The 23,446-nt window shown below is 35.5% G+C and overlaps 1 protein-coding gene across 1 annotated transcript; it reads left to right on the forward strand.

Moving 5' to 3' along the window:
* Positions 1-1,493: 1,493 nt before the first annotated feature.
* Positions 1,494-7,328, forward strand: LOC136810831 (ELAV-like protein 3). The gene is made up of 3 exons (XM_067067418.1): positions 1,494-1,937; positions 2,128-2,205; positions 5,728-7,328. The coding sequence occupies exons 1-3, from the start codon at positions 1,743-1,745 to the stop codon at positions 6,646-6,648; spliced, it is 1,194 nt and encodes a 397-aa protein (XP_066923519.1). The 5' UTR covers positions 1,494-1,742; the 3' UTR covers positions 6,649-7,328.
* The last annotated feature ends 16,118 nt before the right edge of the window (positions 7,329-23,446 follow it).

Below are 23,446 nucleotides of genomic sequence, written 5' to 3' on the forward strand. Positions count from 1 at the left end.
AAGTCTAGTCTGAATCACGGACCTCTATAGATATACTTCCTATATTGAAACCCTTTTTGCTAAAGATTGGGTAATAAATAAGAGCCCTGACAGAAAAAAGGACGAGCATCAAAGATTCTATTTTCGCGCCCTTTTCATTTTGACCGTTGACAATCAGGGGAAAACCCAAACACTTTGGGCATCGTTGGGCAATTTTTTGTTATTACGCAATAGCTTGTCGATGGCGTGTTCTAATTGGATAAACAATTCGAATAATGAGGAAAACCTTTTGTTTTGAGTCGGAAAGAAAAAAAGAAAAAAATGTAGACAGAAGAAAATTAATTATGTGATCGGTCAAGTGGTCCCTTTGTAAGTATGAATATTTTTGTCACAAAAGCCAAGCCTGTTTTGTTTTCATTTTTCTTTATGAAGGGGGAGACAGGGGTAGAGACAGCATGACAATCTCGTATCTCAAGCTGGCGTTGATATGACGGTGTGCTGTTGATGGGGTTAGTTCGGGGAGACATTTTCAAATCGATTAACTTTTAATACTTATTTTCTGAAGGTGAACTTTCTCATGAAACGCTATGAAAAAGAATTAAGCTTTGAGGTTCCAAACTGAATGAAGTGAGAAGGCTGGCAAAGGATAAGTCGCCTTTTCTTTTAAAAACAGTTAAAAAGAAAAAAGCAAAAGCTCTTCTAGTATATATTTTCTTTTGTAAATTGAAGGCTAGAAAATTCCTTTCAGAAAAATGGAGCGACGAGTGTTTTCATCGAACCCAAATCTCATTCAAAAGGTGTTTTTGTACTTAATTTTTTATTCGACAACACTAGGGGTTGGCAGATGGCCTACAATTTATTCTCTTTTCACTTTTTCCCCATTTTCTTTTGTGAAGCAAAATCTTGTTTGAATAATTAATCTATCTATTGCGGTAGTAATTTTGTGATGAAAAATAGAAGAGCATATTTTTAATATTTTTCCCTCTCACTCTCTCGCTTTTGTTTGCGTGGTCTTTTATTTAAAAAACAAAAGGGATATCTGGAACGTGGTTTCTACATGCTCAGAAAATATTGAAGTATCACTTTTTTCTTGCATTAGTACGATGATACTTTTTAAGGAATTTTCACTCTAAATTGATACCTTATCCTATTAACAAATTCTCAGATTACTCTATGAGAAAAAACGACAAATTTCATGTTTTTTGAGAAGCTTGCAAATTTTTATCTTCTGTTTGTTAGAAAAAACCAGGTTGAAATTGCTATTCTGTTTATAACATCTGACATATTTTGTTCTTTTGTTTTCGGGGAAAACCCATTATGCGAGTCATGTGTGACAGATGACATGAGCAGAGTAAAACCAGATGTCTCTTGTTGTTAATAGAAACGTATTTTTAACCAATGAGAGACGGTCATTAGAAAGTATAAGCCAATCAAAATTGTTACAGAATATTATTCTATTGTTTATTGGTACGAACAAATCATGGAAGAGAAATTTCACGAATTTAAATGTAGGAGCGATTTTCAAAGGTTCACTTTATGAAAAACTTATGTGAGAAGGGAGCATCATAGTTTTGTTTAAACTTTTACGTTCTTTTTCGTTGTATAAGGCTTGGTTTGGGTTTGATTGATTTTTTGAAAAAAGAAGACTATTTATCACGAAGAAAACAACACTGTACACAAGATTTTTAACCAGAGAAAAAACTACAATTTTTAACTTATTGGTATTTATATTATTTATCGCAACACGTGAATTTTAACACAGCATGACAACTGTACATCTAATGAACGGACACCATCACCTTTTGAATGGAAACATGAATGCTATGAATGGACATTTAGCAATGAACGGTTATGCAAACCATGCTCAAATGGAGCCTCCAAAGCCTGCCGAACTCGTTGAAGTCGAGCCTTTCGATGAAGACAACGCTACAAATCTTATCATCAATTATCTCCCTCAGGTATTTTTTCTTCCATTCCATTTTCCGCTAGTTTTTTTGAGTATGTTTCGATGCTTTTTCAAAGTAGATCTTAACACACAATATTCGGTTTTTCGAGGCAATATTTTTAAGTCTTTTAACGAGTGAATATCAGTAGTTCTTGGCTCTTCGTACTTAAAGTTTAATTTTTTATCTCTTCTTTTTCCTTAAGGAAATGACCGAGGAAGAACTTCGAACTTTGTTTTCATCCGTTGGACCCTTGGAATCATGCAAACTCATTCGTGATAAGGTATAAACCTCCATTCTATTTTGTTGTTTTTCTGTCTGTTTTGCATGTTTCTCTCTTTACACATGTATTTCGTGTTTTTTTTGGTTTTGTTGAAAATTAATCTGCAAGGTCGACCTTTTCTTATAATCTAAAGTCTCAAGACAAGACAATTATAACATCGTAGTGATACTATAATTCTTTCAAAACAAAAAAGCGAGAACTTCTTTAACAAGCGTCACATGGGAAATCCGCGATTCATTCATAAAAAATCGTAATTTTTCAAGAGTTTCCTTTGAAAACATAAAGTTGTAAAAAAAGTTAGAGAAACAGTAAGTTTTGTGTAATTTATGTCTGTTTGTTTGATCGCTATTAAAAATGCATCACTTTAAAAAGTTTAAAGAGACAGAAAGAAAAAGTTTCGTCTTGCCGAAAATGTTTGGGCATGCTTTTTTCTCTATTTGTTTTTTTCCGCCATTTTGGGTTCCTGCCCACAAAAAGATTCGAAAGAAGCCATTGTAATGAAAATTCTTTTCAAGATGAAAAAAAATTCTCTCTCGCGCCATCCGCTTTTCTTTTGAAAGAATTTTTTTTCGTTTCTATTCTTTTGAAGGGTAAATTTGATTTACGAGGTTTTGGCTTTTGTCTCAATTTTTTTCTGTTTTATTCAATTCGGTGATGGAATTAATTACACTGACAAATTTTCTTTAAAAAGAAGGAACATTAAATTTATAATTTCCTCTGACGTAAAGCCAATAGAGAAAGTGTTTTTTGAAACGTTTCTGTCGCATTTCCTTTAGTGTCTCCTTCTTTGAGACAATTTGAACTGTTGATTGGCTGAAAATGATTTGCCAAAAAGGCAATTTCTTTTTATGCCTTACTTGACAAATTAGAAGAATTTTACACTTTGGGGTTTCCCTTGGCATCTGGCATGTATTGTCCAATTTAGATTTTTGAAACGCCAAAGTGAGACTAAAAGTACTCTAAATAATAATTCTTTATAGTTGTCTTTTTTGTCAGCCATTTAGGAAGAAAGGGAAGGCTAAGAGATACTCTTCATTTTAATGAGAAAAACCTCATTATTAAAAGCCCACACAGCAAAAGCAACCTTTGATGCCAAAACACTAGAAACTTTTTGAGGAGAACTTTTTTCTACATGACAGGGAAAATTTTTAATGGCACGATGACTGATTTAGTATATTTGCTTTTCCATTCAGATTAAACTGAGTGTCAACAGTTTGTTTTGATTGAACCAAAATAAAAACTTTAAGTGAATGAAAGGAAAGAATACCTCACTCAAAACAAACCCTTGAGCAATCCCACTTCAAAAAGTTTATTTTTTTAAGAAGCCTACATCCAGACAGCTTTTATAAATACAAACTAAAAAGAAGTTTATCAATTATTCTCACTTGAGGGGATTTGAAAGTTTTGACAAGATGATTTCTGATTGGATAAAAATTTGATGACTTAATCTGGAAAGGTATTTCTGAAATAAGAAGCAATAACAACTTACAGCATACAATGTTTCTATAAGAACAAACTATATAAGAACAAGAGGCTTCAATGGCCACAAGATTGGAAACAAAAGTTACTCAATTCGTAAAAATAAGCATATTGAAAAGTAAATTTTCATGCTTTTAACTCAAAAAGTTAAATACATTCAGAGGCCTCGAAGATTTTGGATGTGCTTATAAAAATTTATTGTAAAGGATGGCGGGTTATAGAGTAATATTTTAAGGCTTATTCAGGTTATTTGAGTGATCACTAAAAAATTTTATTCCAAAGAAGAGATTTTTAACCCATCACATTGAAGCTTCTTAAAAACTTCATATTCGCCAGACGTGGTGACATCGATCTTTCTATTTTTCTTTGTAATGTGTTTGAGAATCATAACTTGACACCTCCATGTCTGTCAGCAAGAAATGCTTGTTGTCAAAAATCTAATGATGTTTTTTTGTCTTGTGTTACTCTTATCCTTTTTATACGAATTTGTTACAATTTTGTTCTCCTCTCCGTTTAGAAATGCCAGCTCTAAACACTTAATCTCAAAATTTTTTGAGGATCTTGAAAATACTTTATTCGAAAATACAAAATAACGATAGACAATTATACATTTTTTGTAAGAAAAATCTCTGAAGCTTGGGGACGTCCTCAACTTTTTTAGTTTTAAGCCTCAAAATATTCTTAATTTTACTCTTTCGTGAGTGTTTTTGTGCAATATACCATAAAATTGGGTCTTTAAAATCCTCAAAGCTTTCAAATGTTCTTAACATGTTCTTAATATTTTGGCGTTAGAAGCCTTTTATTCTTATAAATTTTGTTCTTATAAAAAAGGTGCATCCATAAAAAATGATACCACTTTTGACCTTTTTAGTGAAACGACTTTTTAATCTGAGAGTAACGATTACTTTATCTCGACTTCTAATCTTTTTTTGCTATGTCACACTTCAAACGCTTACTCTTCAAATCGTGTCTTTAAGCTGAGAAAATGTCATCGGGAGCTAGTGAAAGTCTGAAGGCTTGAGTGAGGCTTTCTTTTAATCCCGATTGTCTTTACTGTGAGATTTTTTTTCTGTGGATAGAAAATGTAAGGGCTCAGAATGAATTTCTCATACAGTCTTGAGCCTGGTTTAAGATTTGATCTGAAACTTTAACAGAATGAACAGTTATTTTCACAACATTCGAGAAGGAATTAACCCTAAAATTTTCGAAAAATAGTACAATGGAGTCTCTTTAGCTCGAACCTCTACAACTCGACAATTTGTTCCCCGTGGGTGTTGGAGTTATGGAGACACCACTGAATCTTACACAACTTGTTGTTGTAGTATCATTTTCTAATCACACAAAATAAATTGAAATTATTCAAAAGATATTTATCTCAATAGTCATGTGTTGTTAATTGGTCAGTCATTTTCGACCACGAGTTCAATTTCTTTTAATTACTGAAACAATTTGATACCTATTTGCTTTCCTAATGAGTACCTTCCAACCCTCATAATTAACAGACAAAATTTTTGTTTTGATTTCATAAGCAACTTTTTGATGACAGTGAAAATGCTAACGACGAGTTTTCATTTTGTCACAGCTTGGCTTTGCTTTCCATATCAAAACATCACAATCCCTATACACGTTTTTTTACAAGAACATCCACAATCTTTGAAGCCTTCAGATGTTCTTAAACCTTTTCAGATTTAAGCCTAAAAATGTTCTTAACTTGTTCTTAATATTTTAGTTATCGGAGCTTATGTTCTTATATAGTTTGTTCTTACTATATTTTATGTTTTCTTATGTTTTTATTCCCTGTCTCGTTGGATTATTCTGCTAATAACAAATGTAGAAAGGATGTTAGATTAGAAGGGTCTTTCTTGGTAGCGATAACTCTTTTTACGGTCACAAGCCTGTTCTATTCTACCTTTCTTTCTATCTTGCCTTTAAATGAGATTTTCATATCAAGTTCTCGCCATGTTTTTCGGTTTTTACTTTGTTTCGAATTTCCCTCGTGCAAGACATCGAAAATAATTCCCCATTTGCCCATTCTTTCATCAGGTCACACGTGCTTCCCTCGGTTACGCATTCGTCAAATATGAACTTCCCAATGACGCCAAAAAAGCCATGGAATCTCTTCAAGGGATGAAACTAACCAATAAAACTATCAAAGTTTCGATCGCGCGGCCATCGTCCAACGAGATCAAGAACGCCAATTTGTACGTCAGTGGTTTACCTCTCACTTGTAGCGAACAAGAATTACGCGTCCTATTCGCTCGCTATGGAGCCATCATCACGGCAAAAGTTCTGTACGAAGAAAATGGCCAATCACGTGGTGTAGGGTTTGTTCGATTTGATAAACGTATTGATGCGGAAGCAGCCATTTCCGGCCTCAATAACCGTATTCCTGAGATGAATGGTGCGGTCAAACCACTCACAGTGAAGTTCGCTAACCCTCCTTCACAAAAGATTCAACCCTACCTCGATATCTTGGCACAAGCTAAAGGGCTGGCTGGATCCGCCCTTCTTAGACAAGCAGTTGGTCTCTCTCAACTCTCTCCCATGGCAGCTACCTCGACCGCTGCGGCAGCTTCACTAGGAACCTCTCCGCTCGCTTCACCCCTGTCTCCTAACTCGTCGATCTTGCGTGGAAACTTAGCTATCAGTCCGTCCAACTCGGTGACCGCTTTGAATGGCATCCAAACATCTTCATGGTGTGTGTTTGTTTACAATCTGCCGTCAGACGCCAATGATCTTACCTTATTCCAGCTCTTCTCCAAATACGGAGCGATTTTGTCCACTCGCGTTGTCTACGATGATAACACTAAGAAATGCAAAGGATTCGGCTTTGTCAATATGGCTCATTACGAAGACGCAACGATGTCAATCTTACATTTGAATGGTTACTGTTTGGAGCGTGGAAAGCCTCTTCAAGTTTCCTTCAAACGCCCAAAATCTCAACAAAATATGCCTGTGGCGTAAATGGGCACCTGTTGGGTGGATGGTCGGAACGATGGTGAGATTCTGCTTTTTTTGTTTGCTTGCTTTTCCGTTGTTTTTTAATTTTTCCAGAAGAGAGAAATTTTGTGTATATATATTTGTGAATGGAAGACTTGGGAATTTTTATTTAGTTTATATAAAAAGCAGGATAATAAAAGAGGGTCGTTTCGTTACCATAGATACAGGGGGAGAGAGAGCAGTGGGTTCTGGTGGGTTAACGGGAGGTAAAGAATTATTTTTTAGAATTTTCATGTTTTTTGTTGTTTTTTTTAGAAATGTCCCAGGAATTTCTAAAAAATCTAATTATTGTTATTATAAGGAATTATATTATAATATTTTTTCTGTTAGTTGTTTTACTGTTCATTTGGAAAGCACCAAGAAATTTTTTTCGGGATTTTCAAATTTGATCAAATTCGGAGGTTTAAAGTATGAGAAATTCTTTTGTGATTTTACTGAATCTTAAACATTACAAATATGCTGACTCATCAAAAATTTAGCTTCTTTCTTGGTGTTTTATACTTAATTTCTTGATTTTTTTGCGATGATGAAGAAATGAATTTTTTTGTCTTGGTTTGTTTGTTGGTATAGATAAGAGATTAAAAAGGATTTTTAAACAAAGCGCTGCTGAGCTGCTGCAACGTTTTTACAACTCGGCAGTCGGCCAGTGTTATTACGATAAGCATTTACTGTTCATACTTATTATATTGTAATATTATATTATTGTAGTACCTAGTTCATTTTCCTGACCTCGAAAATAGAAAATCAAGAAATTTCTTTCTGTTTTTATATCTTATATGTGAAGGCTAGATGCCTTTAAAAATGTAAAACCCAATATTCTTACCCTAAGCCCTGCTTGCAGTGGAATCTCTCAAAAGCGGACATTTTCGGACAGCTCCGGACAAAAACATTAGCTGTTCGCTGGAGAGGGATTTCACTGTAATATCATTTTAGGGCGTGGTTATTTAAATTATGAAAAGATAGTGTATATAATATTGCTATTATCCTATAATACTTTCTCGTAACGAGATAATAAACTTTAGAACTTTGTTATTTTGAAATATTTAGTAGCTATAAGTTTGTGTTTTTGTTGCTTAAATGAAATGTTTTTTGTGTGTTTTTATTTCCAAACGATTTTCTTTTCTTTTTTTCTTTGGATTTTTTTTCGTTCCATTTTCATATCGTTTTTGTTTGTTTTTTGAAAGATTTTTACCGCCATTTCATTGGTCCAGAAATGTTAATAATCCGAGAAATCCAATTCATAAATGAATTCAAATTTTCTTAAAATAATTCCAAGTCTTTTGTTCCGTTACAGAAATAAATTATCAAATTTTTATCCAAGATTTTTAAATAATATTGTTATGTATCTTATTCTTCCTTGAAGACAGTTTTGATCAGAATTTATTGAGATTTTGAAATCAGCTTTTCTTTTGGTCTTGAATACATTGTTATTGCGTTTTTCAAAATTTGGGATTATTCCTATCAGAATTTGAGCCATATCAAAGAATTTCTTTCGTTCTTTGAAAAAGAAATCAAAAAATCTTTCTATTTGTCGTTTTCGTTTCGCCTTAATTTTTCATCAAAATATTTTCATTTATTTTCTCTCTTAATTAGCAATATTTTGTGTTCTTTCATTTTTTAGTATTATAATTTCTTTGATTTATTTTTCAATAGTAATATTTCTTTTGTTGTTTTTCGAATATTTACGTTTTCTCAAAATTAAAAAGATAAACTCAATGAAACAGATGAATCAAAACACGAAATTTCTCTCCCTTCAAACATTTTTACTAAGTAGCATCCCACTGAGCGACATATTTGAGATGACGTCATTTTAAAATTAAAATACAGTAGATAGATGAGAGGTTTTTGATAAAAATGGGGCAAAAATATTCTTTCTCTTATATCTGTATCGCTGGAAATATATTTTCTGAAGTTTGAAAATTCGTTTTCTGAGAAAGTGAAACTTTTGGCATTAGGTGATTTCAAATGTCATTTGTGGTCGAAAGACTCTTAATGATTTTGTTTTTAAATATCGGTACACTTTGCCTTTATAAGAACAAAAGACAAATCTCGACTGATTTAATATTCATGGAACTTTGATTTAAGCCTCCAAATTGTTCTTATTCTGTTCTAGTGTTTGAAATTCAAATTCTTCCCCTTAGTTAACACCCCTGTCTCACAGTCCCGGTGGAACTTTTTTCCTCTGGGGATAAAAATTTCAATGGGGGTAGTAATTTCTATTGTCCAAATATTAAAAAGTCAGCGGGGTTGTGGTTTTTGAGTGCAATTTCTAAACATTGAATTTCGAGCGGGGATGAATTTAAAGTCAATTTCCCAGTGGGATTGAAATTTCAGGGTATTTTTCCAGTGGGGCTGGGGTCCCATCGGGTCTGAGACACATGGGTGTACCTTATATCATTTTTGTTCTATATGCTCATTGCAAAATATATTCTTTGAGTTAAAAATGAAGTTGGTCAATCTTTTTGGTCAATAATGACCAAACAACCTCGACCTCAACCTCAAACAACAAAAACATTGTCTAAGGGGTCCTAATTATCAGGCCTGAGAACTTGATGGTTTCATTTCTCCAAAAATCTCTCGCACTATTTTGCCATAAGTTACCTACCAAAGATGAAATTTATACCAGTTTAAATATTCTCCACTCGGACTTTTCTTTCCAAATCAAGGTTTGATACATTGGTTTATATTTGAGAGAATGCGATTGAACACATCGTCAGAAAAATGAAGGAAATATTGTATCGATTTCCTTTTTATTTGTTTTTCAGCTTTCTGTTGTAATCGATCCTCATCGAAGACAAGCAAAAACAAGACGACTCAGAGTCGAAAATTTCGCAAAGTATTTGATTATAGTGGGGGCCACTATGTCGCGAAAAAGCTTCTCGTGTGCAGCAGCTTGTGCAAAGGGATTTTATGATTGAATATTGTTTCTTGAATGTAGAAGATCAAAATTTGAGAGGTGGGGCCGGGTGGGACCACCCCCTGCCATGGAAACTAACGTCATTGGTTACTATGGCAACCAAAGTAAAAAGTCGTCAAAATTGAAAAAAATTTTGTTCCATTCGAAAGAGCATGAAAAACTGATAAAGAAAACGATCTCAACCTATATCTGAAAATGAATATATCATGAGATATTAAGGAAATAAGGCAAAATGACGTCATCGAAAAATAAAAATTTGTCAAAATTCAATTTTTTTTTGGAAAGAATACCTTCCAGTGGTGAACATAAAATATTATTACGAAAAGTCAGAAAATCCTTTTTAAGAAGTGTATTAGCCAAAATTGATATTTTTAAATTTTGCCTGCAACAATGTGCTGACTGGGCGTACTCCCAAGCTCCAACCTTCGACAGGAAAAAAATGAAGATATCAACAAGCTGCTGCACACGGGAAGACATAGTGGCCTCTACTATTATTCATAAATGAAATAATCATATTAAACGACTGGGGAATACAAGGGTTGAAGAATGTCAATCGGAACCTCTAACAGAGAATAAAGTTACCCTTACAGAGACAAGGCGAAAAAGTGACTCTTAGAGCACATTTTCAAAAAATGTTCTAACCTTCTAGAGATTCTTTTGACTTTTCAAGTTTCGTACCTTAAATAATTCCGAGACTTGGGAAGGTCAAAAACAGAACCTTAGTATCTTCTTATACCTGGTATATAACTATTTATGCCTAAGTACCCCCCCCCACACACCTTCACCATTAAAATAATGCAATAAATAGAACGGGGCTAGAGCTATATTGTCACCCAAATGTGAACTGTCCCAGTGTGGCCAAGTTACATTTCAATATCATACCAATATCTTTGACTAGTTACAAAAATATTAAAATGTTTACACCTTGTAGGATTGTAGATAAATCAAAAATAACTGTTTCAAGGCTCGAAAAGCACAAATTTGGAAAATTACATAAATATTTTAAATTTGATGGAAATTAATTTAAATTTTTAAGGCCAATTTTTTTTCTGCAAAAATGTTTTACCTTAAAGCTACTGCTACTTTGTTACTGCTGTTACTTGCCTTGCATCCATATCATTGAGACGTGGAGTTACATATTTTTTGAGAATTTATTGATTGACTAGTAGGAAATCGATTTTGGAGCAGGTCGATCAAATTTGATTGACTTCCATTTCTTTTTTTTGATGAATAACCAATCAATTTGTTCCAATATTCGATAGGTAATGAAGCCCATTAGAAAATTTTGAGTATTGATCATTAATTGGATTTGAATGATAGCATAAAATCATCGAATACCTATCAATTACTGTACGTTGGTCTAATGTCAACACCCCCCTTCTAATTTCAACATCCTTCTTTAAAGATAGGAATAATTGGAAGGTCAGAATCGCTGATGGAAACTATTTTTCTTTGCTTAGCGATCAGAGAAGAATAATATTATAATATATTAATAATACCTTTTGTCTATAAGTGATCCCAACCTTCCAATTATTCCTATCTCTAAAGAAGGGTGTCGGAATTAGAAGAGGGATGTCGACATTAGACCAACTTACGGTACCAGAACCCATCGATAGAAAATAAATCAATTGTTTTGAGTGGGAGCCTGGCACTGTATAAAAAAGTTTGTCTTTGAGTTATATCTGATCAATCAAAACTCAAATCCATTGTATATACAGTATTCAATCAAAGTTGATACAAATTTTACAGCAAGATTTTGATATAGACTTCAACAACAGTCTTGCCGTTTTCCCTCACATCCATTTGGGTTGACCGGGTGAAGGCTCGTACACTTTCCAAGTGAACCGCTTTGAGTGGGAATCCTAAACTTTGACGCCTGCATAGCAGTCGGTTGGCAAATGATATCATACTCCAGGATGCATCGTCTCTTATTTTCCCACTATTTTCTACTTTCCTGTCTTCTATCCTGATTTTCTATCTTTCTCAAGTGTTTCTAACTGTTTTCTAAGTATTTTTCTGAAATTTGCCCGTACCGGTGAAACAGGTCTCCCACCCCGGCTCGAACCACAAAATGCAAGCAACCTTGGTTTGCAATCCCAATGCTTAACCGCTTGCGCCAACGAGACACGGCAGAAAGCTGTCATTCACAGATACTTATAGCGTGTAATTTACAGACCATAATTAAGAAAGCTCCCAACCCTACCGGTGCCCCTACAAGGATCCCTACGGCGCTACGGGATCCAAAGTTAAATCTTAGGGTATGAATGCCCCTAAGAAGGCCTTCGGCCTTATATTGTGACTCTCGAGCTCCAACCCTAACCCTAACTGATAATAACCGAGCCCCCGTCTAGGCTAGCGTCCGCGGATTGGAAAATTTCACTTGCATCCTGGGAGTATGATATCGTTTGCCAACCGTAGCAATCAAGGTAACTTTTTCCAATCGACGACTAATCGATAAATAATCGATGGATTGGATATCGTTTGATTTCAATAATTGATACATGATAGACAGAATCGATAATCAATATTTTACAGGAAGCTCAATTGGCTATCAATTGTAGGTATTTGTGATCCATTTTCCATCGATTTATTCTTAAGATGTTCGATTGATCACAATTGACAGCCAATTGAGTCCAAACGATTAAAAAACTAATCTATTACATATCAGTTAGAATAGTCTTGATTATCGAAATCAATCTAAATCCAATCAATCGGTTGGTTACCAATTAGTCATCGATTGATATTGAGCCTGGAAAATGACAAGTATTAACACATCGCACCTACCTAGCTAGCAAAAGGTAACTTCTCTGTCACTTATAGATTGACACCCCCTGTCAGCCTGCTATAAATTTTTCTGTGGAATACTTAGTAAATGATAATCTGTCTTACAACACAACTTAATCAAATATTAACAAATAATTCTACTTGTAAAAATGAAGATCATACCTGTCTGTGTTGTCTGTATTATTGTTGTTGTGTGTAGTGATGTTCAAGAGCAACTCTAATTGTAAGATTCCTATCACTTTATTGGTGCATTACTAACTACACAAACATAAAATACTATGCTATTGTAAAGAAATATAAACCTCTTTAAGTACTCTAAAAACATCAAAAACATGATAAAAATACAAAAATCCAGAGCAAGTCTGACAGCATGATCGAATCCGCCATTTAAAAAAACTAGTAATGTTTATGAATGCTTGGTTCCACCTACCTAAGCACTTGCGGAGTGGAATCATTAAATTTTATTTTAGCGAGTGAGTTCATATTTTAGAATCTTCGAGAATGTTCTAGAAGTTTCAACTACTTTCGTTTTCTAATTTTTTTTCCGATGACACCGCCGCCGCCGCGAAAGGCTATCGTAATACTTTCGCTATGCGAAATTAAAAATCTAAACATGGAACATCGAACATGGCGCATAAAAACTCGAATTTAGTCTGAATTTTTGAAAATCCAATTCCTTAATAAATTTCAGGAAAGACTTTAAAAAATACTTATTTGAAGCCTTCGAGTATATCTTGAAAACCTTTGGGGATTGTTGTGGAGTCAATTTGACAGAAATGTTGAACAGAGACTTCGTTCATGACTCAACAAAGGCCCCCAACAAAGTCTTGATCTCAAAACCCCTACAAAAGTCATTCAACAAATCTCAATCTCGTATCCATTTTTGGATGGACGTGATACAATACTTTTCGTGAGCGCTATCACAATAATAACATTGCAAACTAAGGGACTGGGTTCGAGTTTAACAAAATCAGGGATACTATAGAGCCAATCTAACAGAAATGAAAAAACAGAGGCTTCGATTCAAAAAAAGTCTCGACGTCAAAGGGCCTGATACAATGTGAGTGCTATCAGAATCGTGAAAGAGTGACTGCGTTTGAGTTTGACAAAATCGGTATTTTTTTGAAGACGTGAAACGGAGGTGTGATATACTTGAATCCTCATCAAGTTTTTTTTTTTTTTTTTAACGAGATACACTTCATCAAGACCTTCTCAAGTTCACTTTTTATCCGATGCTTCTTCTGCGTGTAATGGATACCAAATATTCGCGAGGTTAAGTATCGATAGAGAAATCACGACGAATTTCCCCTAGCCTTCGATGGCGCCACTGAGAGAGATCAACTTGCTACTAGAACAAATTTCGTGTAACGGTGTTTTTTTATTTCGACTGTATTATGTATTATTCACTCCACTGTGGATGAGGTGAGTGTGCACTAACCTTGCCTGCTTGTGGTTCACGCTGGATTAATGCACACTTGGTTAAAAACTTTTCAGTATTGCAAGCTGGTAAGCAATATAAACCTTAGCAAAAACGGTTCGGGAAACACCTAGACCGCCCAATACTGTAATATCCTCTGTAAAGGAGAAGCTAGCTTTTAGCGCTCTCTACTTTTTTTATTCCAATGACTGTAAGAACTTTCCACTCGCGTCCACACTAAGTATGCGTTAAATTAGCTTTCTGGTTCTGATTTGGTGACACTTGTCTATAGATCAATTCAAACAACAATGGCAAGCTCCAATTTGCTATAATATATGAATGGAGCATTTTGATACCTCCTTTATCCTGTTTTAATCACTTTCTTTTTCAGTCAGTGTAAACCAGGCTCTCGGTGAGTGTTGATATTTAGTCTCAGTTTGTTGATTTTGTGGTCATTTGAGGGAATGTCGTAATAAGAGACAACAATGCTTTTGGAATATTAATACACCTTTTTACGTCTACTCATTTTGAGCCTTCGTGTGTTCTGTGAGTTTTTGTTCTTTAAAATGTTTTTTTGTCAGAATTTTGTGAGTATTTTTACTGTAATTTCTTTAGAAATAGCATGTTTTAGAGCCCGAAAAGCCTTAAAATGTTCTTAAAGTGTCCTTGTGCCTTGAAGTGTTATGCTTATAAAAACTTTTTCTTAGGAAAAGAATGCGTACTTCAGGAATGTCAGTAATTATTGAATATTATTCTTGCAGCTCTAAGGATGTTTGATACCTACACCATTGAGCTTGAAGCCCGAAGGGCTAAAAAAGAATCTCTAACCTTTCACAGGCAAGAAAAAGTGAAGCCACTTATTTCTCATTCAGAACGCGTCTAGATTGCGCTGCAGTCATGGCGACGGATTGTATCTAGTGGCTTCATTCCCCATGCAGGAGTCTCGAGTCTAGCCCTTCGGGCTTGGAAGTCAATGACCTATGCTTTATTAAACTTCTATTCTTACGAAGACTGTGGTTTTGATTTTGGAATGCAAGGTCACCAGTAGAGGTTTACGGGGGTTGTGAAATACCGAAGCACTATCCTTAGATCATCAATACTGTCATCAAAAATTGTTGTTTTGGCTACAAGATCGATCTGATAAAATATCCTCCAATCTCGCACCGCTTGCACCACTTTCTGAATCTTTTTTACTGATGGACGCGAACTAAGGGACTAAGGCCGAGTTTGTTGTCTTCAGAAACAGCAAATTACAGTCGTCTTGTATAAGGTTCCCATTTCCACGATAAGATTCCGCTATTTTTCCCGGGATAGCCGGCATGCGATTAGAGTAAGTTTTTTTCTAAAGATACGGAAAATCTTATGTTTACTTACGAAACTGCCTAACTTTCCGAAGCTTATTTTGCAACTACCCGGTGTTCTTGTCTTTTTCTGGTAAAAAAGTGGCAAAGGAATCTTAGCGGGGAATTGGAAATCTTATACAAGACGACGGTACATCGAGAAGAGCTTGTAGGCTGAAAAAAAGGTTTAAGCGAGTCGGTAGAAGATTCAATATGAGAGATTATACCGTGAAGGAAAATCTTTTGATCTTCAAAAGCTGGAATAAGAGCTTATTGAAAAGTCAGTGAAAACTGAGCTAACACTCTAGACGACTTGTTGAGGGCTTAAAAATTAATCTTGTTAAGAAAGACTGGCCTTGATAGCTACTTTTGAAACAAAAATCTCTTTGATGAAGAATAACGTCTTCTTTAAGTTTTTCAATCGAGAACCCTCTTAAGATCTTTTTGAGATCAAAAGTTTCTTTGCTACCAAAATCAGCCATCTCGTATACAGACACAATTGGATTACTTTTTGATCAATTTATTGTTGTTTGTATTGGATACTTGTTTAGAGAAAAAAACCTGAAGCTGAACTCGTTACTACGGCACATAGTCACCCCATTCACCCACAATGCAAAGTGCGATGATTCCTGCATTTGATGGACAGCAATGCTTTTTCCAACACGTTCTAGAAGTTTCTGTCACTGCCTCAAACAAGAAGATTCTTCCGAACTGGAAAGAAACTACCCGAACCAGAAAATTAAATACACGTTTTTTTTTTATAAGGAACCTTAACTTTGCTCTGAGCCTGGAGTTCCTTATTTTTACAGAGAATTTCAGTCTCAAAGTCCCTTATCGAGTTCCTTACTACATAGGAAATTTTGAACTTTTTGCCCCTTGAAAGATCAAAGTTTGGTCAAATTAGTCCCAATAAGGTACATTATTTTCAAATCCACTTATTCTCAGCCTGAGCAGTTCCTTAACAATTCCTTATTTTTTGAACCATTTTCAGCCTCGAGTTCCTTATAAACGTGTTCCTTATAAAAAAAAAAACGTGTATGTCTAGATGTGTATAGATAATGTATATATCCATCAAATGAACGTCTTTCAAAAGTCTTTCAGGAAGATAACACAATTAGCAATCTTCTGAGAAAATGAAAAGTAGAAAAAGTGGACAACTTTTGTGACAGAGTGTACTTCTACCCAGGAATAGTCTGAGCTGAGGCATCTCCTAAACCCTGTGTTTAAAGGATTCACCGTAGCCCTCTAGGTGACTTCGCGATGAAAATCTCCATTTGCACCGTTAACACCCACCCTCGAAATTTCGAGATATGGAGTAAGGTTTATAAGGCATTGTTAACTGAAGGGGCATTAAAATTTGCTCGAGTTAAGGAGGCATTCGAGTTATAGAGGTTCGAGTTAAAAAGACTTCGCTGTATTCACAGATTGTTGCGTTTTACTGTGAAAATTCACCAAAAAAAGATACGCTGAACCTTTTTGGTTTAATCTTAGCCAAAGCTAAAGCTGCTTGATCATCACCAGGTGAGCTATTTTCAATGATTTGATACTTCCTTCACGTCATCAAATTTTTCAAAACTTTTTTTCTCTAATTTGATTTTCTAAATAAAAAGAAAATTACTTTATTTTCGCTTCCTTCCAGACTGTACTTGCCACAATATCAAATCAATAACTTTTTAAAGTCTCTCCGCTGGAGCGCTATAGTATCCTCCAACGATTCATATTCCTAGCGTCGTTTATGAGCATTTCTTGTTGACGGTGACTTCCAATATTATCAAACAGAAGAGCGTATCAAAAAGTGGAACGTCAATTCGGCGCTCGGCGCTAAACAATACAGATTGTTATTCAAGTGCTAAGAAGATCACTATCTTGGCACTTTAAATAGCCCAAATCGGCATAAATCGAAAATTAGGCGGCGCAGTGGCGGAATTAATGCCGGCCTTAAATACCTTGGTTTGGGCCAATAGGAAAAATTTTCGATTTTCAGCTGGTTACATGCTTTAAAATGTTCCTATTTCAAACTGATTTTTCTCAGAAATGAAACTATATTGTAAAGTATAAAGTATAAAGTGCAAGAATACTTTTCATTTGAAAAAGTGGGCCCCATTGTAGATCCCCACTGGCGGATTCAGGACAATAGAGCAAGTACGTCGAAAACATCCGAAGGAGTGCAACGCTCGTTAAAAGACAATGAAACTAAAATGACAAATCACTCTTTCCCTGATGAGTTCGACAGGGTCTAAAACCACCTATGCCTTGTGGCGTGGGTCCTTGACTACTCTGCCAATCTCCATCGTGGTGCTCTCCATCGTGGTGCTCCACCCACCGCACTTCCTACTGTATCAATCAATTTATTAATGAAGAAGGATTTGTAATTAAGAAGCAGAAGGAGATACGAAAATGCGTTAATGACCATCATTAATCATAACATATCATCATCATTTGCTGTCAATTAACTGAATCATGCTTTTGTAAGAATACATTAGTCTACACAAAACATACCTTTTAGGCCTTGCTCTTACTTCTAGAGTAGGAGTTTTACGCTCGAACGAAGGAAGATATGACGTAGCTTAGAATACAGTGGGGTCTCTTCCCGGGGGGGGGGGGGGTACTAGGGCAAAATGGGTTACGGGGATGCTCCGCTGGTCAGGGTACCTTTTTTAACCTCCACGAGTCCCTGGTAGGGTCGCAAAAACACCAAAATAGAAAAATCAGTCCCTCGTAGGGTGCCTATTTTTGGAAAATTTAGGGAAAAAGTAGAAAATTTGAGAAAATTTTGGAATTTCAGTCCCATTCAGGGTCACTTTTTTCGCAAATTTCGAGTCCCACGTAGGGTCCATTTTTCGAACCTCGGCGGAGCACCCCCGTCGGTCGACAAGGGTAGTACCCCCCCGGGGGTCTCTTGAACTTAACCCGAACAAGTTTTTTCAGTTAACAATGCCCTATAAGCTCTATAACTTTCTTTAACTCAAACAATTGTTTGCTCCCGGTGCGTGTTCGGGTCCGCTGTATAAACTAGAATCTACTTCTAACTGCCAGCTTGTAATATTTGATGAATCTGGTTTCTTCTACCGAATCAGTGAAACAACAATGCAAACACAAGATAAAACTTCCCATTTTAAAGAAAATGGTCACTATGTATCTTCTTTTTCTTCAAAAAGGCTGGATTTAAATATGTGGGGTTGTTGTTTGTAGATTTACTGTGAGTTACAGTAAAGCCAAAAAAGCTTCTCAGTGATCACCGTAATTTGTTTCTTGACCTATAAGAGTTCAGCCTACATTTCCAACGCAGATAACTATTCATCCCTGTCTCAGTTGCCCAAAGAGAAGTTTTTAGCCATTTGAGGTATTTGGTTTTCTCAAAATATCATTGTATCCTTTCATGAGGGAAGTAATTCCGATCGGTATGGTATACGGTATATTACTTCCAAAGGAAAATATTTAATGGCTGATCTTCCAAGAGATGTATGAATGTTTTTCTTGTCTATATGACAAACATTGCTTGATCCAAATTATTGAGACAACCTTTCATCAAGAATTCTCTTCAAGGTTCCACGGGAATTATTTGCTGTTTTAATTCAGTAACTATCATATGATACATAAACTTATCTGAAAGTTATCAACTTCGACTGACCAAGTGCAAAGTGCTTTAATTCAAGTTTCAAAGGATGATTGGAATTTGTGCCCCCTCCCCCCGGACCAAGAAGCTCCTAGAACAAGTAGTAGGTCGAAAAAAAACCAAATAAAGACTCCCACCTCGAACCTTGTTACAGCGGCACAATCGTCGACAAGAATAGCGAGTTTACATATCTATGTTTTTCTGCGATGGAGCGATGGAGACGGTTAGGGTTTGATTCGAATAAACCCTGACTAACTGAGGACGACGGTAAATTTTCACTTTTACTGTCCTCGATTTTACGGGTCAAAAAAATCATTTTCGTGAATTAACCTTGTTCAAAGCAAGGCGCAAATACATAGACTCTGAAGCAAATAAACCTAGAGCTGACAGATTAATACAATGTTTTCATCCAATGAAATTTAATTGTTCTTATAAATGAGCCGGTTCATAATCTTCATCTTTTTCGCTTGCTGTCATCATCATTTTCATTTGATTCTTGTTGACACTTTTAACGCCTCTTTCACGACGGAAATAGCCTATCTAAAAATTGTCTTTCTAACATATGCAATTTCGTAGGAAATCATTCCAAGCGACTACCGAAAATAAAAAAACCTTCAGAACAACGTAAAAGGTTTTAGAACGTCCGAAGATAAGGAAGCCTTAAGAATATTTTAGGCTTGTGAAGAACGGCCAAAAGTTACATATGTCGTTCTTTATTAGGGTTAGGATTAGGGTTTGTCGTTCTTTTTGTCGCTTTTCAATAGTTATTTGTCGTTCTTTTTAGATTGTCTGGAAACGTTACAAGAACAGTCTCTATAGTAAAAACCTTGACCTTTCAACAACACTAACAGTACCATCAAGGTATAACTCTTTGAAAAACCATAAGAGCTTGCGTGCTTTTGACAGCGGAAAAGCTTTCAGACCACACTGAATGGACTGTACTATATTAAGATCCAAACATACTCTCATAGAAAGACAATCGTGAAATCGTGAGCTCTCAAATTCTCGCACCTTTCATTGTTGTACAAAATACTCTAATTCAATTTTCAAGCGGGATTAGTTTTTCACACACTCAAACCCAGGGCTTATCTACCACCCCTTTTACGCTATTGATGATTATGATGGACGCGTTGCCGGTGGATACAATTGCAAACCAAACAGTTCCTCAAATTTTACGGCACTGGCCTCTTTACGTCGTAGGCGTCGCAGAATTGTTTATCGGCCCTGGCTCGCAAGGGTTTTGATAGAATAATGGAGCGTATCGAATAGTAGAACGTCGAATAAGAGAGCGTCGACTGTGTTTTAAATAAGCGAATTTCTCACTAAATTCTGTGTAAACCTAAGTAGCTTTTCAAATTGGGTTCCTCATGGATAATCAAAGTGACCCACCTTTCTGATTTTGAGCACCCAGGCTAATCTTAAAGCTCTTGGTCAGCCATTCACTAGACTGGATAATCCTTTTGTTCGTTATATGATACTATATACTGTTGTGATTCTATCCTTTTTTACTTTTTATTGTGAGAATCGGAATCCTATTAACGTCGCCTTGTCTTTTAACGTCTGCTTTGAAAATCACGTGATTAAAAACCGTCTTTAAGAAACTATCGTTCATGGTGTAACTGCAATGCCATCAAACATTTGCCCTAGCTCAGCATAACGCTCACAATGCCGTAGCAAGCATTTGGGATGGGGGCTGAAGTTTAGTGACGCATTGAGGGCCAACCATGGTTTAGTCCGAGAAGGTAAATTTGAAATCTAGACCTCTGTATTGCTGGTAAATAAACCAAAAATCAATGAATTCGAATAAGGATTTATATTTTCTTTAATGTCTATAAGAAATCAAAATAGAAAACATGCGATATCTCAAGTTTGAAGAAGAATTGAGAGGTCGTTGACCCCTCATTAGATCGAGAAATTTATGGGGAATGAGATGGGAAGGTTTATAAGGCTTGGGTAGGGCTTTAAAATTTGGCTGAGTTTTTAGCCATTTTCAGCTGATGATGTCATCAAAACAAAAAAATGCGATAACTCGAGATTGGAAAGGAATTGGGAGGTCGTTGAACCTCATTCTATCGGGAATTTTTAACTTATAGACTTCTTTTATTTTTTTTAATGTTTTGAAAAACCGCTCATAAGAAACCATCTTTGAAAAAATTATTAATTACTACGGCACTGCCATCAAATATTTGCCGAAAGTTGACCCAATCCTTTTGATTTAACCTCTTGCATTGCAAGATGTAATTTTGTGTAGAAATGCTTACAGTAAACGTCAAATATTTTGCTTAACCAAAACTTTAAATGATTTTCGAGCGGTGTACGAAATCAAAATACTTTTTGGAATTTTCCTGATCATTTTGCATCTTTAAGGATTTCGGACTTTTTGCTTAATTTTTTTTGTGTTCGTTTGAAACATATTTGAACCAATATCTTGTATTCTTTGTTTGGGATTATCATGGCTTTATGAATTTCATTTCTGGGATTCTGTTTTATATAGTCTGAATCAAAGAGACAATGTCACAATCACAGGTACATTCACACCCCCTTCTCACAGACCCACTGAGAACCCTTCCCACTGGAAAAATTGGCCAAATTATCGTCCCTGGTGGAAAATTATCCTCCAATTTTTGTCCCCACTGAAAATAATCAAATAAACCAATCCTCACTGCAAAATATTATGCTTTTCTTTCCAATATGGGAATATCAATCCCCATCGAGTTTCAGTCCGTTATTTTCATCCCAATGGCTGAAAAATCCGGGTCTGTGAGAAGGGGGTGTAGATTCTCAGGGGTTATAAGTTATTCGAAAAAATCACGTACACACGTATCACAAAAAATTAGAAATCAAAATCATTTCATATGCTTTTTTGAAAGTTATTTATCAAACTCTCTCTCTAATTCGAACCATTACTATTCGAATTTTTATTTAGTCCCCATCAGCTAGCAAATACTTTCTATAATTGGAATCTTTCTCTAATTCGAAGAAGATTCATCGTCCCTTAAAGATCGAATTAGAGAGATTAATTTGTAGTATAGGAGCTCATATCCGTTCGTAGATGCCCGCAGCCTAGGTTTGGCCCAAATGTTGAATTTTTTGTTTCTTTGCGTCCGAAATATTTGAACCTAAATCTCACAATCTTTGTGTGAAAACAGTCCGCAGGTGGTTCACTTAGAAATATTCTTCATTAAAAATCTTCACAAAGGAAAGAATTCTTTCTCCGTCGGAAGAAAAATCTTTTAGTGTGGTTATATTCAAAAGAAAAACGAAATAAGTCACAAACCTCATTCACCCTCAGATATCAGACCCTAAAACAAAATCCAGGGGGTATCGCATTAATGTTTATGAAGAGTTTAACTATCAATATTACTACGATACAGCACGGCTATGATGTGTCACGAGCACAGAGTACAATGTCTGGTAGGCGCTGTGATTTCCCTATCTAGGGGTAGGAAACTATCCCGGGATAGGGCCTGGTCCGATGATATCAGAGGGTCCGCTTCTCTTCTCTATTACTAGTTGTAAACCCCCTGTTGGATAAACGGAAAACCGGTTAAAATATTATTTTATTAGTTTCTGCAGATAACAAGATCTATCACGCTGCAGGTGGTTTTTGTTGTTTGAGAAAAATGAAGATGAAAAAATTCGAAAAAGACTTTTCAATATAGATCACTAATCCTTCTTAAGGTTTAAGAAAATTTCAAAAATGATTGACTAAAAGTTCCTTCTCTCTCTCTCTCCAATCTTTTTATGAACTCCTCATGTATAGTTTATGAATTTTCAAACTTTCGATGATAGAAATTTCTAAAATCACTTTATCTCCCGGTTTTTCAGATTAGTTTTAGAGTCCTGAGTTTTCTTCCTGTCATTCACATCACTCCAACCCGTTGATTTTTGCAATTTTATAACCCAGTCGCTCAGCATTTCTAGCAGTGACACAAGGGAACCTATGAAAGCTTTTTACACATAAACAATAGATTTTACAACTAAAGGTCATTCCAACAATCTAAAAAATTGGACACTCTTAACGAATAAAGTGTAACATTGGATTCCTTGGTGGGTGTGGCTGCAAAACCGTTGAAAATATTCTTGCTATCATTTTCTCATACAACAAAATATATTCCCAAGTACATTCATAAAAATAATACACATTTTAAATAATTCACAATTCTTCTGCACAATAAATAGACTAAAAACTGGTGAATTTGGGAATTCTTAAACTGGACTGGAATGACAAGGCAACTTCCCCTCAGCGACCTTTCTTTTAGCGGGAGGGAGCCGAAAAACAAGGGGCACAAAAGGTTACTATTACACTTTAGAATGAACAGTTTTCAGCCGAAAGGGAAAAAATACTCAGCATTTTCAAACTCGCTTTACCGTTGAAATTTTTATTAAGATATTTTACATTTAAAAGGGACGCCAAAATCCCAACTTTCGAAAATTGCCTCCGCTCTCCCAAGTTGCCCCAATTTTGATCACCCCACCACGCTACTGAGATCTGCTAATTCAATAGCGACTATCTACCCAAATACACGAAACATCAACTAAAAATTTTCAAATTCAATATGAATATTATCTTCTGTTAACATTCATTCCACCAAGTAAGTGATGAAAGTAATCGAGTTATCAAGGTATTCAAGACTTCCAAGCTGGCACACAACGTTGTTTCGACGTTCATCTAACGTTTTATGGAC

Source organism: Clytia hemisphaerica, unplaced genomic scaffold (assembly GCF_902728285.1).
Source record: "Clytia hemisphaerica strain Z4C2 unplaced genomic scaffold, Clytia hemisphaerica genome assembly, whole genome shotgun sequence".
NCBI lineage: Eukaryota > Metazoa > Cnidaria > Hydrozoa > Leptothecata > Clytiidae > Clytia > Clytia hemisphaerica.